The sequence below is a fragment of the Balaenoptera borealis genome, assembly GCF_965194805.1.
Source record: "Balaenoptera borealis genome assembly, chromosome: 6".
Taxonomy (NCBI): Eukaryota; Metazoa; Chordata; class Mammalia; order Artiodactyla; family Balaenopteridae; genus Balaenoptera; species Balaenoptera borealis.
In genome coordinates, this window is record NC_138863.1 from 86,892,925 (window position 1) to 86,913,066 (window position 20,142).

The 20,142-nt window shown below is 35.5% G+C and overlaps 1 protein-coding gene across 2 annotated transcripts in view; it reads right to left on the reverse strand.

Annotated features, from left to right (window-relative positions):
- Nucleotides 1-20,142, reverse strand: part of ARHGAP15 (Rho GTPase activating protein 15) — a 617,448-nt gene that overhangs the window by 298,429 nt on the left and 298,877 nt on the right. For both annotated transcript variants that reach the window (XM_082395825.1, XM_082395826.1), the window contains 2 exons: nt 5,343-5,441; nt 3,927-4,056 (listed from right to left, as the gene is read on the reverse strand). In XM_082395825.1, coding sequence (XP_082251951.1) covers nt 3,927-4,056; nt 5,343-5,441 — 229 coding nt within the window. The remainder of the gene's footprint in view (nt 1-3,926; nt 4,057-5,342; nt 5,442-20,142) is intronic.

Genomic DNA, 20,142 nt, shown 5'->3' on the forward strand with positions numbered 1-20,142 from the left:
AGCATAATCTAAATACAAAAATAATTTTAAAAAGTTTAAAGTACAGATGTGTGGAGCCAAGAATTTTAGTGGTGTGCCTTCAGATGTATCTATTAATGAAAAATAATAAATACATGAATGAGGGAATAAACTAGGGGTATGGCTAAAGCAATGGTGAAATGGCTAGATGCTGAATCCTTTCCATCAACTGGAATTTCTTAATGAACTGCTCTTCTGGGCATAAAAGAATCAAGAGTATTTCTTGGCTCCCTTGTGCTAGCTCCTGGTGTGCTGCTCCCAAGAATGTCCTGGCTGCCATTTTCACCTAGGGAGTCGCCAGGGGAAAGACCAGCTGCTCATGTTTAGATTTTTGCAGCCATAACTCCCATACCCAGTTCTGGCTCCTTTCCCCTATTTTCTCTACACTCGGAGAGAGGATGTCAAGTATATATGCCTTGCTCCAGTCTTCTATCAGACACCACCCTTGGCTCGTGCCCTAGTTTGGTGCCATCTGCTTGGGGACATAGAGGGTAATAATAAGAGCTCCTACTTATTGAGTGCCTGCTGTGAACTAAGTATTTACGTATCTAATTTCACATTCTCACTTGATCCTGCAAGGACAGTATTAGATCCATTTTTATAGATCTAGAAAGTAAAGCTCAGAAAAGTTGAGAAAGCTCTCCAAGGTTTCTTGGATTTATATTTGAGCTCTTCCTCTTTGCCATCAGTGGAAGACACTTCTCTTTCCTCGGAAAAATATGTTAGCATTTTCTTTGACTGACTCTCCACTTTCCATAACAGCCCTCCCTGGAGAGCTGCTCTCCCACTCTCATCCCATGCTGGTGTCCTGAATTTCCCACAGTGATTTGGCCCTTACATTGAATTTTCTGGCTTCTTGTCTGTTAGACTCAACTGATATCTTAAAATATCTGATTAGTACTTAATAGTGTTGGCAGGTTAGAATCATGTTTTTAAAAGGAAAGTATATTTAAGCACTTAACTTTCTGATTCACTCACTGAAAGTACATATTTTTTTTCCCATGTTATACAGAGAAACTGGACAATGAAATGACCACCTGTTAGCTGCTAATGATGTTCACATGCCTTTAAAAAAAGTAATTCTGGCTTTATCTGTCTACAATCTTGGCGACAAAACTCGTGGGAACATCAAGGGCACAGGAAGCCAAAGGCAGCAAACTGACAATAAAGTTTGTTCTTAGACTGCTAATAAGGAAGGAGATACTGTGACTCTCTAACTCCACATAATTATTTAATCTCAAGAGGGTGACATAAAACCCAATGCATGCTTTAAAAACCTAAGTTTGGGTGTTCAAATCTGGGACTGAGATCAGAGGGGTTTCACAGAGCCTATTTCCTACTTGAAAAAGTATTTCAAAAAGCATCAAATATAAAATATGCCAATCACTATTTTAAATGCATAGCTAATTTGATATTGTGTGGGTGGGTCAATAATTATGCCTTTCAAATGAAAATGAATATGTAAGTACCGACTGAACTTCATTCAAAGTATTAGGCGGATATTAACTGTATCCTACGTTGCAAAAAATACACTAGTCCTAAAAAAGACTTACAACTATAAATATCCACCAAAATACAGAAAAGAAGCATTTTCTAAAATTAGGGCTAGCAGTAAAGATTAAATGACCCTTTTAGTTTAACAGTGAAATCAAAGTCCAAAGGCAACATCTGGTTTTAATTCTTTTGCTAATATGTTTTTGGGTCCCTATTTAAGTTTATTGATTTATATGGATCTCATCTTTAATGTAATATTTCCATCCAAGTCCAAGGTTGAAATAAACTAAGTTTACCTTTTATTTGTTCACTTCACTATGTGTGATGGTTAAAAGCACAGACTCTAATATCGGTTTGCTTGGGTTTGAAACTTGTCTCCATAACTTGTTTTTGTACAAGTTGCTTTAATTTTCTGTGCCTCAGTTTCCTCATCTATAAAATAGGGTTAGTAATGGTACCTATGTCATTGGGTTAGTAGGAGGATTAAGTAAATCAACATAAGACAAGCACTTAGAACAATGCCTGAATAGTAAGTATTCAGTATTTGCTAGCTATCATTACTTTTTAACTGCAAAGAAAAAGGTGAACATGAGGTCTTTATACAGTTAAATACATTTTGAAATGAATAGAATGAATCATATGTCTCTTTCCTTGTCTTTAGACAGGATCGAATTTAAGCCCAAAATAGACAAATAATTGCCTTTCCCAGTTAAAAATAAATTCTAAAGAGAAGCGGCTGGTATTCTACCTGTAGGAATTTTTTTCCCCCAGTATGGTCTGAAAACATTTCAAGTGACTATTGCTGAATACAAAATCCATTTACCTCAATGTTTCTCACACACACTTTGATAAACCTTTATTTTCTCCTGAGCTTTAGGCTTCAGAAATGTGCCAAGGTCTCCTCCAAACCAGCAATGATATCTGAGATTCCAGAGCTCCTGCTCATTGCCTCATGCATCCTTTTATATCCACTACAAATGCTTATGTAGTTAACATGAATTATGTACTCACAGCGGAATTCTAATTCTAAAATCTTATGTCTGATCCCATACGAAGTCAAGAGGGACAATGACCAGGAATTAAAGAGAAATCTTCAAATGAGATAACTTCAAACTGTACCATCATATGGAAAACTTTTTAAAATGGCATTGTTTATTTTCCACACATAATTTGGAAAGCACCATACAGTCCAAGACATTAACATGGATAATTTTAAGCTCTAACTTAACGCAACTGGCTAACTAAATATGTACCTAACAGTTGCTGAAATTATGGTATGGTTCTTTGAATAATGACAGTTTTGAAAGGGTGCTCCTACTCAAAGTTGTCATGCTGTTTCTAGATTTGGGTTCCTAATAATTTAGATTTGGAAGATATAGTATCACATATAAAGAGTTTCCCTCTTTCTTGTCATGTGGGTGAATGTACATGTATATTTATGTATACATATGTATAATATTCTCTAATGCACACAAATATGTGTATATACACATATGGTCATCTGGCATATTTACTCATATACATATGTAGATAAGGAGATATTCCATAATCAGCCTTTCTCTACTTACTGAGTTCTCCTTAAGTTCAAAAAGCTAGGATATAACTACACTGATCTTTGGTCAGAGGGAAATTACAGAAAAAATGGTGATTCAGAAGATTCAGTGTAGGTAGACAGATGATGCAAGAAAGGTATTATAATTTACAAGACTTTGGGAAATTGTTTTTCTCTAATTCCAGAGATATCTACTTGTTCTTTCAGGAAGTTGAGACTCATGTCAACTCTGTGAGCTATGCACGACACTTTTTCATAACCCCCTTTATTGAGGAATAATCAGGGTGAAAAAGGTTAAGAGATATGCTCAAGGTCACTATATTAAGTGGACAGACTGGTCCTTTTCATTTCAAATTCATTTCTTTTAGAATATTAGAAATAGATGTGACCTTGGAGGACATCTAATCCACATTCCACATTTCTAAATCTTTCTGGTGGTCTAAAAGTGTAGAAAGTTGCATAGTCTGTTGGTTTATGTTGAGCCAACTATGCTGGTCACTCATATATCTTTTAATGTATGGAAATCAAATAGCCTACCAAGGTTTGGAGACACTTGACATTTCCCACTCTCAAAATCAATCACCAATCTGAACGCCATGGTTATTACTCAGAGATTCAGAGGTTTGCTGTAAGCAGAGACCATGACCTTGGAACAATTATTTTTTCAAAAGGCATTACCAACAATGACGCATGCAAAGCGCCCAGACTGCCCTCCAGTGCATGAATCCCTGGCCAGAAAATGGCTACGAATCTTCCATGAGTAGTATGAGTTTGGCTCAAATCTCATTTCAATGCATTTATATTTCATAAGCACTGCATTTAAACACAGTTAAAATGAGCAAGTCAAAAAAAAAATACTTACTTAAAGATTTCCTGTTCTCTGGTTTCTGTTCTTTTATATCACTATCATAGTGACTTAGTAGTTCAGTACTGGAGGATCTCTGAATTTTAAATAATTCCAGGTTTCTTGAAGGACTACTTGGATCCTTTGGCTGGAAGTGACAATTAGATGGGATAATTTTACAAGGAAGAAAAAATGCACTGAATAGTTCTGTGATCTATTTTGCTGTTAGATTAAAGAGAAGTTTGAAAAAAGATAATTATTTTGGAATAGGGCCCCTAAGCTAAGCTCAATTTTCAAATTTAATAATGATATATATATATATATATATATATATATATATATACACACACACACACATATATATATATATAACTTACTAAATGCTGTGTATACCCCAAGCACTCCATGCATTAACTCAATCATCACAGTAATCCTATGAAGTAGGTATTATTATTATTATCCTTATTTTCCAGACAAGGAGACTGAAGCCAAAAGAGATAAGTAATTTGCCTAAGGCCACACAGCTAGTAAATGATAGAACCTGGATTCAAACTTTCAAACCCAGGAAGTTTGACTCCAGAGTCCACTCTTAATGATAACAGCAATCTGTGTGTGTGTGTGTGTGTGTGTGTGTGTGTGCATGAACACTCATGTGTGCCTGGATAAGGGAACTATATTGATGATGGGGAAAAGTCAATTTGTTATTTTATTTTTTAAAGTTTTGATCCCAAAGTAATATAACGGAAGTGTGTGATTAAATCGCAATAAAATTACACAAAAATGTTGCAGCTTTTGTATACCTTATTAAAAGCTCTCAAGAATATTTTCTTCTCAAGATTTTGCAAATATTAATGTCCTAAAATAAGATGTTTGGTCAAGAAGCAGTATAAAATGAGCAGTTTTAAATAATTTGACTCTTTTAAGAACATACTCTAAATGTGTGGATTTAGGGTAATTTCATGAAGTTCTAGATATGTAATTTTCATGAGAAGAACAATCTAGCTTAGCTGGAAGAACAATGAAAATCAATACAAAGGATTATTGTTTACTGGCATTATAACAGTGAGTATGGGCTTAAATACATTGATATTTATTTTCAAGAATATGTATTATAGATTGCATAAACTGAAAATGTGAAAATTCAGTAGTTATTAAGTTCTTGTGTGCTTTTTACAGCCTTCAGTGAATGAATGTCTGTGTTATTTCAGAAAAAAAATGAATGCACTGTGTTTTTGAAAGAGAGAAATCAAATGACATTTAGTTCCACAAATCCTCTCTACTGAAAATGGTTTTCGTGGACTATTTAAACTTAAAATAACTTACTAACTCTCAGTTCATAGGATCTACTTAAATGCATGTGTGCTTATGCCTAAGCAATAGATTTAAATGACTACATTCTAATTAATAAAGGTAACAGCCAAAACAAATACATACCAATCTGTCAATTGCATTTTTGATAGCGTTGAACCAATCCAATATGATGAAGTCAATATCTGACTGCAGAAGGAACTCATTTCCTGATACTGTTGTGATCTAAAAAAAAAAAATAATCGAGAGGTAAGCAAACCATATAAAATAAAATAATCTCTTACATTAAAAAATATATACTTTTTTAAAAAACACACTTTAATACACTCAGATATTTTCTTGTATTCCAGTAATTGTCTTTCTGGGAACGGGGAGACTAGGATCATTTTGAACTGGTCTCTATAAACGATTTTTTCATGTCATAACAAATATATTATTGTTTTAATACTAGAACAATTAACTCAGAGTAGGTCTAAAGCTGAATTACTCCAACTCATGGAGAAAGCAAGCCAGGAAGTTCAGAATAATGCAGACAGTATCCACTTAAGTCAGAACCTCAGAAAAATGCACCCGGGTGTGTCAGAATTCATTCTGCACTTTTGGCTCTTTCCTGTTTGTCTCTTTCAAATCTAATAGTATCTCTATATTTGATTTCCTTTTATGGAGGGCACTAAAACAGATTATTTACCAAAGAGACTAATGCAGACTTTTCTAAAAGGTCATTCTAACGAATAACATTTGGCTATTTCTACTTTCCTATCATAAAGATCTATAGGAAAGTAATAAAGGACCAATTTCCCCACAAAGGGAGTACATTAGAATAAAAGTTCATTTACATATTTGAACCTCTCATGGAGAGTACTTATCAAATGAATATTCCTGTTCCAGACTCTTAGGGCTGTTAAGTAGTTGGCAATATTTAGCATGCTACTATACGTTTTTCATTGCAGGGAATCTTTTACTCCCTGGAATTGTGAGAGAAGAATGTGACCCTATAGAAAACAGAGCAATGCTCTTGATTTCACACATAAAGGACTACTTAGACAAGAATTTGATTAGAGTGGGTGTGGACACGCTCTTCGTATTAGGCTATCAATCTGAACTGTGAAGATTTTCCCTTTGTATTCTTGACTTTTTGTTTCAACAGGAAGATGAACATTTCCCAACTACTGTCACACATCAAGCAAGGTTTCAGAGGTTTAGAGGACTGACATTTCAAAATACTCAGTCAGGAGCAAGTCACCTCTTCTCAGCCTTACTTCCTCTAAATAGGAGGTAAATGCTGATATGTGGCACAAGTTCAGAAAATCACAAATGATGCTACAAAATGTCTCTGTAATTCTATCATTAAAGTGACAATTATTACCCCAAATAGCTCACTCTGAAGGTTTCAGTGATTCTTATGGCAACATTTAATGACAATAATCCTGGAGTTTTAAAGCAATCTTTGATTACACACATACATATATATTCATTTGCATTGATTTTTAGAAGAAACTATTTAGAGATGCAACATTACTCAGTGCTGCAATGCAACCATTCTTGAGTGAGCTGGATTCCAACTTTTTACAATTGTAAGAAAAGGAACTATTCAAAGTACATGCAAATTATGAGAAGTGAAAGATTAGAAAATAAGAGGAATTTAATTATCCACACTAGCATTTGACAGATTACCAGGGCCTATCACTCTTTTTTTAAGTAAAATTGCGTGTAAGATTCGGGATGGCTCAAAATAGCTTCCAAATAGTCCTCTGTTTTATGTATCTAGCAAAAGACAGTTAAGCTGATGTTTGCTTAATTATCTGAACACCCTTACAATGTTCTTACTTACATAAAGTTCCAAATATTTACTTTATAAAGTGTTGCCACAGAAATAGTAATCTAAAAATATAAGGTCACTTCTAACTAACACAAGAAAACTAGTAATGTCCTTGACCTCTACCTTCATCCTAATCTGAAGGTAAATATTTTGATTAAAAATGTATTATATAACGTTACAATTTGTTAACATACACAAAGAAAAATCAATTAGCCCAAATGCAGTGTACAATCTATTTCTCTGCCATTATAAATAAACCATTACTAAAATTATGAAAAGGAACATTTTCAAAGTACCAGAAACAAACATATTCTGAGGGTTTAGGAAAGAGCCAATATGGTTCAGTTTTCAGTCTAGTAAATTCAAACAGTGATAAAATGTAAGTACTTCAGCAGTGCATTTGCATTTTTGGTGCATGCTACGCAATGCAAAGGGGATCTTTACTGCTAACACAACCAAGAGCAAAATGTACTTTAAAAGTTTATTTGTCCAAATATATTACTGCATTAATTGTACATAATCAGTGACTTATGAATTCATTTTGAGAAGCTGGATCAGAGAACTATGTGAATGCAATTCATTCAAAACATAGTATCAGAAAGATACAGTTTACATCCTTTCCTTGGTCTTCCCACTAATCTTTCAAGTTACTAGGCAGTCTGGAGAAGTCTGCTACTGCTCTCTACAGTTTAAATGCATCCACTTCTTAATTACAGTCAGTAATTGACTTTGTTCTGCTCCATTCCAATCACTCACAGGAAAGCAGTTTCAAAGTCTTTGGCTGGCAAAACACATTTAATTCAGGTTTCTCAATCCACTTTTTTAACCTTACCTCTTTAGGTTTTCTGATAAATGGTTTGCTGAATCATACTTGCACTTTGAACAATCAAATTTTCAACACTCTTAGAAAAAAAGATATCAGTAAATGTTAGCTTTGACTAAACCGTTTGATTGAATATCTCCTGATGACACTATAGAGTGATACAGAACTGATAACAGACATAAAAGATTTGATATTCAGCCAGGCTAATGTATTCTTTCTGTATCATGCTTTGTCTAAGTGACAGATGCTGGAATAAGGTAGATGAAGGAAGAACTTACAGAAAAGATGGGTTTAGGCAAGAGCTGTTGGTCTCCACTTTGCTTCAAAGCCTACTTTAGACAAATGCCTCTTGAAGTCCCTTATCTCCACTAAGTTGTATTTTTGAAGGGATATATCCTGGCACCAAAGCCGTCTCAATGAAATTTTCTGGTGTTGTCAAGAATACATATATTTAAATACCTGTCAGGAAATTTGCCTGAAACTTTTTCTCACTAAATAATGACCATCTGAATTCTTGCTGGTAATAAGTGTATGCCTAAGAAATTATATAAGCATATCCACTGGGCAACACACAGAATAGACATATTCCTCAAGACTCCGGTGTTAATTCTGCAATAGTTTCCCTGGGCTAGGGACATAACTTAGTCTGTGTCCTTGTTAGGGCTCCTCTGAAGATGAAAGCAGGTACATCCCAGCTCCAAACTCCACTGATTAGAGACAAGGAGAGAAGAAATTTGTTTTCTAACCTTTAATTAACAAATGGAGTATAGTTATGCTAATTTAAAGCTGCTTAAAGGACTTTTAATGAGTAGGGTTTATGTTTAAGTATTGCCCTTTTCAATATTGTCAATTAAGTACTGCTCTTGTCAAAATGCATTCTGGCGGTTAGTCTTTCCCCTGTTGGATGTTCATTTAAATGAGAAATTAATATGTAGGATGGTATTTATATTATTAACATTTTCCATACTTTGGTTTACCAGAATAGAAACAAAAAATTTTCAGAACATCACTTTTTTTTTTTTCCTGATTGTAAGACATTAAATTTACTGTGGAGAATTTAGAAAAACTAAAGATAATGAAAAAACAAATTAAAACTATTCGCAGCTCCATAGAGGAAACATTATAGACATATTACTTTAGTTATTTTTCAGTCTTTTATAAATAATAACCACATGTATGTGATAATGATCAATGAACAACTTTACGTTATAGATACCTCATCAGTAAAACATATTTGATGGATAAATATTGTCGGCTACTTCCATTCCAGTTGACCTCAAATGAATGTTGGGAGACTATCAAAGGTGCTAGAGTTAACAAGTGACGTGTGTTCCCCTCTTTGATAGTAACAACTTTCCTACTGCAGAATAAACCCCACAAATAATTCTTAGTTCAGGAGAATGAGAGGATGTATTTCTCACCGAACATCCCCCTAATCATCAATAAGGACTGATTAAACATCTATTAAGTGCAAGGCGCATTGTTAGAAGCTAAGAATACACAACCCTCACCCTCAAGACCTCACAATCTGTTTGGATAAATAGGACATATGAGTATAAGGATAAATAACAATAGAAAATGGCTTATACTATGTCCCAATGTGAGTGGCACAGACAATGCTCATGTCAAGATTTCAGAGGAGGGAGTAATTACTGCAGACACATTTGTATCATGGAATTATATATAAACTGTTGGTCATGATATGTTATTCTTTAAAGGTTGACTTTATCAGAACTTTAGTATATTAAGGATATGAATACTACCACTTGGTATGCAAAGTGATATCAGCTTTAATGATCTCAAAGCACATATTAAACATTCTTCAAATGCAGTTTTCTTCCACTGTCATAAAGTAATTTTGCAAATGAGGAAGATGAAGCAAATGAGGAAAATGAGAATGCCATTCTATCAAATTGGCATCACTTTAAATGACAGAATTAAGAGATTACAAAGATCTTGATTTCTAGTTCACTAGTTCTTAGCAAACAGTTGTATACAGTCAAGGACTCTGTGCATATGGGAAAAGGACCATGAAGATTTGGTTTCAGTTGTGAAATTTGGAATATAGATCTTAGACATAAAGTTGCTTGTTTCTTTACTGTTATGCTAAAGATAGCACAATTTTAAAATATCAACCAATACTGTTTCTCAGATGTTTTCTTTCTTTTTTTTTTTCCCTCAAAAACAGCTACTATCCTGCTACAAAAAAAAAAATATATATATATATATCTAAAACAGAATTGGGGCCCCCAAAAAACTCTTTGAGATTCTAGAAAGAACTAAAACAATGCTATGTTTGAACTAAATATCTTTCACATTTTGCTTAGGATCAAACTTTGACGAGCCTAAGGAGGGTTTATTCCATCTTAATAAAGTTGAAACAGTATATAGGAAATGTGTAATAAAATATGCCAGATATCCAAAGAGCCCTGAAAAATGTTAAATCGTGTGGCTACAGTGATTCTACAAGTAAGCAGATTACCCGTTTAAGAGGAATGGAATTTAATTGCTACTATATTTGGAGACACTTTGGACTTCTTGATGAAATCATTATATTTAAATTAAATTAAGTAGATATAAAAAGTTATGTCAAACTATAGCAAATTCATTTGAAGTGAAAATAATTTTTTTTATTAATTTTGGTTGTATCTTTAATTCTAACAGCATAAGAGATATATATATCTTGGCCACATCATAGTGAGATGTCAAGACCTAAAATTGAAGCAATAATGCTTTGAAAAAAACCCTCAGATTAACATTTTTTTTTCATCTTGCATCACACTCCACATTTGATATGGAGGTTGTCATGGTTATACTAATAGTTAAGTTACTTGGTCTCAAAGGTGTTTATGACCACCAAAGAAATTACACTATCAAGCTGCATGTCTGTCTCAAATTACAATCTGGTTTGAGTAACTCCTAACATTTTTCTTAACATGTCGAGCAAAGTTAACATAAAACTGAGGGTAAAATATCAGTTAGAAGTAAAAGGTCTTCAATTTGTCTTTCCAAAAATGTTACTTGTTAAAACATTTTGTGAGAAAGTATCTGCCTTGTGTTCCCAATGTTGCTAGATGTTAAGTAAATATATGCTGATTAGAAAAAAAAGTTGCTTTGGCAACTCTCTTATTAAAATGCATTTGTAACCCCCATCTGTCATGAAAGTTTTGAAAAGTTTGTTTACTTTGGATAGCAGCCTTATCCTAGCAAACAATGATAGCAGTCTTCAGAAGTCGGGTGAGGAACAAGCCACTAGGGATCCATTTTCGTTTTAATTGGCACACACAAACACTTTTCTGGTCTGTCAAGAAGATCAAGCTAATATGCGTGGAGGGTGCTATATTCTCAGCTTTGGGGACCAGTAAAGCTCCCTTGATTTAAGTAATTTAAATGATAGACTGCAAAAACTTTGCAAGTCAGAAAAATGTTTTATACTTTCTTAGGGAATATTTGTTTTAAGCAACGGAAAATGTCTTACATATCTAAAGATGTTGAACCTTATGTTATAATTACCCTGTTTCTTCTGACTCCGAGAAATGTTCTAAAATCCACACGCTACTAAATAAGCCTGGCCACCAAAGGATCCTGCGTATCCACAGCTCCCCTTGTGTTAACAAACGTGCGTTCATTAGTTTCGAGAGGTTTATTGGATATGTTTTCAATGTGTTTGGGGTTGATTGATTTGCCTGTACATTTATGGGAACCCTCAGTGGTGTCATCATATCAAAATAACCTGCTCATGTAAGCAATTTCTTATTTAATGGAAAGTAAACAAAGGTTGGGCAACATACACGACAGGTTTTAAGTGTGTTCTGAAATCTAAGGTTTAAGGTCAAACTTTCAAGAAACAGCGCTTTTTAACTGAAATTGAGCTGTACCTTTGACACTCAAATAATTTGGTCCCTGCACTCTTACAACACAGATTTGTTCTGCGTAATAAAACTGGTCCTGTAGTGAACATTCACACCCTGAATCACTTGCCCACTCTACCTTTCTGTTTATGAATGAAATACCCAAACCCAAACAAAGAAAAAAAAACAAAAACTCGTGTTCATTCTTTTACCTGTAGTAAAATATTTTAACTACTGAGAAACAGTCTTCTCAATATTCATGAAAGAATACTATCCAAGTAATTAGTAGATAGTTTAGCAGTTTCTACACGTTTGCAGTCAGCTACACCAAAACTTTTGCCTGTGGTGCTCATATGAAAAACGACTGAAAAAGTGACTAATCGAAGCAGTTGGTGTATAAAGATATCAGCTTAGAGTTTTATTGCTGTTAACGTTAATTTTTAAACTCGGGGGGAGCAATTGCCTCTAGGTAAACTCATCATCCCAGGGCTCGTGTTCGCTGGTACCCACCACTCAATCCCTGCCAACCACAGATCAGCTTCTAGCCTGAGCTATGTTCACTGTGCAAAATTACTCATTTAGTCACATGACATTTGGGAATCTGCTGCCCCCACTATTTGCAAATTGGAATGGTTTTCACTATTTCTGTGTTGACTTAAGAAATGCCCAATTTAAAGTTTTTTACCAAATATAAAAGTATAACAAACACAAAATTTCCCTTTTCCCAAGGTATACCAAATTGTTGTCTATCGTTCAATTTTTTTGACTCATGGATAAACATTATATGTGTTTATATTTTAATGAAAAGTCATGTATACTGTTATGTAATTTTAATGTATTTAACTATGTATACTACCATCATCTTCCACATGGATTTAATGACAGTATCTTTTTGTCTCCCCATCATCTCATCTATGTTTTCCCTTCCAATCCATGCTCCATATTGTAGCCATAGTGATCTTTCTGAAATTCGGATCTGATCGTCCCATTCCTCTGCTTGATATCATTCTGAGATTTCCCACAGCTGTACACTGCAGTGCAAATAAATCCTTTAATTCAGGCTGCCAGACCCTGTGTGCTCTGCCACCTACCTGCTCTGCAGCCCCCCTGTTCCACATTTTTCTCTGCACCTCTACAATCCAGCCATATTGATTTTTTTCTTTTTTTTTTTTTTGTCCAGCTGTCCCATACTAATTCTTATTTCTTCCCTCAGAGTAGTCTGTTTCCCTTGTGCAGAACCTTGTGCCTTCCTCTATGATATTATTCAAATCAATTTAGATGTCACCTTTTCAGGAAAGCGTTCTCTGAAATAGATGTTCCTCCTAAGTGCTTCTATGATATCATGCTTCTATGATATCCTGCTTCTATTTCATCAGAGGCCATATTGGTCTCCATTGCAGTTCCTTATTGACTTTTCTATTCCCCCCACTACACTACAATTACTCTGAAGCCAAGGGCAATTGTCTATCCAGTATGTGGCTGCACAACCCACACCTAAGGGGCACTAAGTAAATAATATATAGGTAAGCTTTATCTACCTTATACGTTTCAGTGAATGCATTACATCCTATTGTTTGATATGCCATAGCATACAGTATTTAACTCATCCTCCATTGTAATAGAATTTTGAAAGTTAAAACACCATTGTGTACTGTCAGGCAACGTAAGTAGTTTATTTGGATATCTACTGATAACACTTTTTATCAGAGTAGAGTAGGCAATCCATTTTGAAGACTGGGAACAACAATCTGAAACTATGTTTTCCCATCAGTCAATAAGCCCTAGACTTCAGACAATAGGATTAAACGTGGAGGGAGTCAGGAAGCACCAAGAGTTGGTCTGTATTTCAATGCATATTGCTAGAATAGAATGTTCTTGATTATATTCCAAAGCATGTGTTTTGCAGGGGTAATCTATACTAGATCATCCAAGAATCTCGCCCTATGTGTAGATCTTTCTAATTGAGCGTTGACAATACTCAAAACTGGATACAGTTGAAGATTTTCGAGAGTTAATCCTAAGGTTAATGGGTCAAGCCTTTACAGAACCTCAGTGATGCAAAAGTGCTCATTGCTGGTCCATCAGTGTTGCAGCCATTATGTTCAGTAAAGCATTATTAACATTAATAAACAAGCAAACTTTTTATTTAGAAGTATTAGCTAATTTAAGATACAGTAACTTAAGTAGAAACAGGTATTGTTGCCCCTAGTTTATTACTCACACATGTCTTCTGTTAATAAGTGCTGAGATTGCACAACAAGAATAAAAGATGTTGAAATATGTATCTTTATGCTATTGTAACATATTTGGCCATGATTATGAGTGTTTATAAAACATTCAAGAATTGTTCCATGTCTACTTACATTAATGAGAACACCTGTTAACGTGAGTGCTGTACAGACTTATTTTGCAGTAGGTTCAGGTTTTTGCATACTGTACATCACTTTTTGAAACAATTAGGTGCTTATAGAGAAATATAGCTGAGCAAAAAACAGCAGCTTGAATGCCTTCCGGCTCAAGATAATTCAACTCCAGGTTTCAATGAAAAACAGAAATCTGCTGAATTACAAGACTGCCAGTTAGAAATGAATGTAGGTGTATTTTATATTTTTTACATTCAGAGAACAGAAGATACATATAAAAATCTGTGCTTTAATCTTCAAGTAAAATTACAGCCAACTGAGACAGTTTCCAGACAAGGATGCCAACAAGAGAGAGATGGCAATGCCATCACAATGTTGATTCTCCATCATCTTGGGGACCTCTCTAAAGATGGACCCTTTACCAGTCTGAGAAAGCTGGATGATTCCCACAGGTCTTTTGACTGAATGAGAAAATTTGCAGACTATTGCTCACTTTGTTTTGTTTATAATGCTTTGCCATAGAGCCCTTTCTATGTGATGCCAGAACTAAAAGGAGGGAAGGAGCTGAGGACTCCCTCTGAGTCAGTCATTTCCGGGCCGCTGCTCCCAGCACAACAAAAGCCTACCAACTTAGAAAACGTACTGTGATTTCCTTGCAGAAGCCAGTGAGACTGCCTTATTCATAACTCAGAGAAAATAGTTGCAACTTTGGTAGGTCCCACTCTGTCTGCCACTTCTCATAGGATGTTAAAACTTCTGCGATTTAAATATTTTCAGTTATCGAAAAGGGAGCACTTGCACAAATCTGTAGATTCACAGCCTCGATTATCATCATTATATTTAAGAAGTGCAATATTTACATCAAAATGACTCAGTTGGTGATATATTCTAAAGATAAATGTGTATTTATGATCTGAAGAAGTGTGATTTATAACTACTTTGTCAGACGTAAACAGAGCGCCTCTGTGCTGTTCTAGTAAACACCGATTACCCAGGCACAGATGAACTATTCTCACAGAATTAATGCCACTTTAACCTGGGAAATGAGGGAACTGAGAATTACCTGGGAGAATGTGTAGATCACAAGAATGAAGGGTATCTATTTCCTTCTCTGATGTCACACTACATGGTCTGGGCAGAATAACAAATACTCAACGAGGATTTGGGGATCAACTAGTGAATTTTTATTGTCTGGAATCCAAACTTCCTAATCCAAGAAGTAAAGTTAACACTATAGCAAAACCTTACTTTTGGTTTCTGAAAATTGTGAAATTGTATTTAACCAAGAGCTTGACAATCTAGATTTTGGCCTTTATAAAACAGCATCATTATTCACTAAGGATAATAGACTAAGCATATGTGTAATTAGGAAGTTCATGAATGAGAAGAAATTTCTCTTTCCCCATGAATTATAGGTTTAAATAAGTTGAAAATGATGAAACTTTCCCTGAAAATGAGCAAAAGTGATAATTCTGCTTTTGGGAGAAAATCACTGTTTATTCAAAAGGGTTCTCTTTAAACAAACATGTAAAAGTATCTGACATTTCTAAAACTATAATTTAGTGGCATAATGTATATATAATACAATAGCAGATATATCATTTGATGTCACTTTTTAAAAAATAAACCACTCATGACTTTATAATAGACAATGACATCTGTCAATTGAAAAACAGGCCAGTAATGGGGACATCTGGCATCTGGAATGACACATTACTTATGCTACATATGTGCAGAAAAACTTTAACACTCCTTAATTTCCAAAACAAAACTATATTTGTGTTAGAAATAGCACCACTTTAAAATGCTAGATTTTTAAAAAATATATATTGATTGCATTATCAGTAGAGTGACCATATAATTTATTGCCTAAACTGTGACAATTTTGAAGGCAAAAGAAGCACTACTAGTAATTGCACCAGGACCACAGGTCCATGTACTTTGTGTATATTGGGACATATAGATCACTATTTATCACATACAACACTGGAGAGCCATTCAGCAACCACTGATCATTATATGCCTAGTGAACACCTATTAGCGTTCAATTCTAGGAATGATGAGGTAGTCCAAAAAAAAGTTAACAGTGACCCTTGCTCTTAACAAGCTTATAATCTAGGGTGACATACAAAACCAACATGGAAAAACAACTAGAAAGCAATAATTAATCATGATTCAAGATGGGACATATGTACTAACTTTTAAGTAACTAACCAAAGTTTCTCTAAGGGTAAACTTGCATTTCAGGGAAGAATGTTGGAGAAGGTTCTTACAAGGACAGATGAGATTTAGTAAAAGAAAAGGTGGGGGAAGAGAATAACACAGGTGACAGGAGCAGAATGTATGATGGCTTAGAGGCAGGATAGAAGATGGCATCTCTAGAGGACGTTAAGAATCTATTTCTAAGTCCTCTTTGTGGGCTATTCTCCCTTCACTCATCCTTTAAATGGAGGTATTTATCAGCATTCTCTCATAAGCCATGATTCTTCTCACTTAGGGACGTGCTCCTGAATGACATTACCCACTTTGTTATCTGTTTAAGTCAGAATTATAAACTAATGAATCCTTAATTACTATCTCTATTTCAGACATCTTTCTTGATATCTATTTTAATTCAAGCCACTGTTATTCCCTGTCTGATCTCCCTACTGCTGATTTGTGTTGCTACAATCCAATCTCTACATCTACTCATTAGTGAATTCCTAATTTGGCTGACATCAGAATTGTCCTTCAAGGTCTTTATAAGAAGTACTGATTCTCATGCTCACAGGGACCTAAGGATCAGACCCTTGGAGTAGGGATTAGGAATCTCTTTGTTTACTGAGTTCCACACATGGTTTGGAAGTTACTCTGTGTTGGCGCCTGCCACTCCAGACTATAGACAGATGATCCATCCAAACCCATGTCGGTCACCTGTCATTTAAAAGTCACTGACTGGATCCATATTGTCCTCAAGATAAAACCCAAATTCTTTAATATGGATTACCAAGCACTTCATGATTTCTCTTTCTGTCTCTAACCTTTCTCTTCAAGTCCTCTATATCTTAACCGCATAACTTTGAGCAAGTTACTTATAGTAGCATCTTTGTGTTTCTGTATCCTCACCTATAAGCTGAGGAAAATAATAATACTTACCTCATAGGACCAGTGTGTAGGGTATATAAAATATAATTCAGGAAAATAATTTAGCATAGTATCTGTCACATAGTAAGTCCTTGAAACTATTGTGGTTATTATTTGATTGACTGAGTCATTGATTGTCTCTTGGATTTTTGCAAACTCCCCTCTTTATTCAGGAAACTACTCAGACATTACCTATTTAGGAAAGGCTCTTCTAACCTATGGAGGTCAAAAAGGAAGTGTCCCTTCAGTAGCTTGTATTTACTCCACCATTGAGTTCATCTCACTACTGTAAGTATCTAAGTTCTTGTTCCACCCTTGCTACACTTTAAACTCACTGATGACAAAGACCATGTGTCCTGAGCACACAGCCGAGCACCACAGGCCCTCAAAAGGGTTATGGAATGAATGATGGCTCAGTTGAGTTAGGTTACTACTGTAGAGTTGTGATATTCAGATAACAAAAGGCCTTAAAATTTAGAAAACGTAAGTTTGATTTGATACGTTAGGCAAGAGGAAAACAGCACTAGATTCCTGAGCAGATACATCAGTAGAGCCATACCATAGTGTCAGAGGAGTGGGGGCATCTGAAAGCTGGATCTGTATTGCAACTTCCCTATCAGCATGGCATTGCCTTCTACGTTTGTGACAATGTAGCTCTTCTGAAAGGTGTACAGTGCCTCTTCCATGGTCTCCTGGACTTTCCAAGGCTCTTGCTGGTTTTCAGTCTTTTGTCCCTCCTTTCCGCAGAGCTCAAGTAGTTTGTTTCTCTGCCTGTGATTTTAGACGCTAGGCTTCTGAGATGCTTGGCGTTGGATTAAGACCTTTAGCTCACTCCTAGGTGGCTTGACATGATCTCAGACCCTGATAGTTTAGAATGCAGCCAGTTCTCAATATCCTGTCTTTGCTGAAACTCAGTTCTGTAGTTTTACCCTTATCTTGTTTCTTGGCTTCTGATTCCCTATTCTGATGGCTTACATTGTGCACCAGACCCTCTCAGCTGGCAGGAGTGCTTTTTGCTAGTATCCCTTTCAGGAACTGGGGCTCTGCTGAGCATCTCCTTGATCCTCACTGCCCATCCCCCTTCCTCAACTCCACCTTCCACCTGTCTCATCCACCTAAGTTACTAGACGTGTCATCAAACAATAATCCTTACTTGCATTCAAGGCAGATGGTCATACGAGTACCCAAAAATGAGCCATTTCTGGGTATTCATTGATTATCCAATTGGCCTATTAAATATTCTTGTTATTTCAAGTTGGAACTCACACTCTGACTCTAACAGCTTGGACTGTATTCTGTTATCTTAGTTTTTGGTTCTGTATTATGTCCAGCAGACACACTTCCTTCCAATATTACCATCTCAAACTTTTCCCTAGCACCTGTCTCAACTATAGTTTTTTGCTGGCTTCATCAAGATGGTTCTATTGCCATCAACCAGATTACTCCTAATCCTAAGAAATAGTCCCTATCCCTGAATGATATTATAAGTAAGTATCATCAACACAGTGAGCCCCTCCCTTAATTTTTGTGGCTCACTATGAACTATTGTGAGATTTATCATTTTCTAGGATCCTGAGGAGCGGGACATTAGGAACACTTTCCCATCACTGGAACCAGTATCTATCTGGCTTGTAATTTGCTACTCTTGATGAATGGTTCATGGCATTAGATCCACATCTTACTGAGTTTCATCCACAAAGTTTTCTAAAAATGTTTGAGATTTACATTTATAAGTAGCTTGTGAATTTATCTGAAAGCTGATGAGGGAGGCATTGAGGGGGAGAATTTATTCCAAAGTTAAAAGAAGCCACTGCCCAGGAGGTATAGTCTGGTCATGGCTTTCAAACTTTTCTGGCCATGATCCATGGTAAGATATATATTTTACATTGGCAACTAGTACCTCTTCCTTCACTCACTCTCTCTCTTTTTCTCTTTCTTAGATGCACACACACAATTCTACCTACCTATCTATCTAGCCATCCATTATTCTGTATATAATATTCAATATATATACTGTGTACATATGTTTGTGTATATGTTTGTGAATATATGCATAGCTTATTAATTGAAACAAAAGTTTCATAAAATAATAGTTACCCTTACTATATGTAATGTAGTCTGATATTTTTATTCTGCTCCATTCTTTCTTTAATTGATTTCGTTAAAAAATATAGTCCCAACTCACTAAATTGATTTCGTGATCCACTCAAGGGTCTTGAATGCTATTTGAAAAACACTGGCCTAGGGAGTAATGAAGAATCCAGTCTTCAAGTCCTGCTTCTTGGCTGTGTCTCTCTTTCTGCTGGTTTATAAGATGCTTCAAAATGTTTCCAAATATAATTTAACAGTTGGATATTTAACCCTACAGAAAGACTCCAGAATATTTGTCACATTTTTGACAATTAGGCCTGGTTGATCAATAACCCTGCAGGGGGGATTCTGCTCTGATAAATCATTTCCTGCCTTTTGAAAGTAGAATTAGGATGTGGCTCTTTGGAATTTGGCTTAAACCCTGGCTTTTCTAAATATACCTTAAAGCACTAGTTTCTTCATAAAAGAAGAAACAAAGACTTGACGGTAATGCGCTGTTTGGAATACATTTGAGATACCTCACCATGATCTGAAGAGGGAAAAACCAAAGAAGTTAAAAGCCTGGCAAGCTATCAGAGGCAGAGATGGTAGCTATTTGTTTTTAAGGCCCTTGTATCGAAACAATGAGTGCACTCCACGTTCATCCTGCAGCACCATGATACGAGGTCTGGGAGTAGTTATTAGCATGTGTCTGTGTGATGGGAGAGTGAAAGCTAAACATTTTAATAGTGTTATGGCCTCTCCTTCTCAAGTTCCCATTAATGCAAATACAGCACATGTGGTTTAAGCCCCAAGAGCCTTGTAGGACACAAATCACAGATGTGGAATAAACATTATCAGATAATATGACTCCATG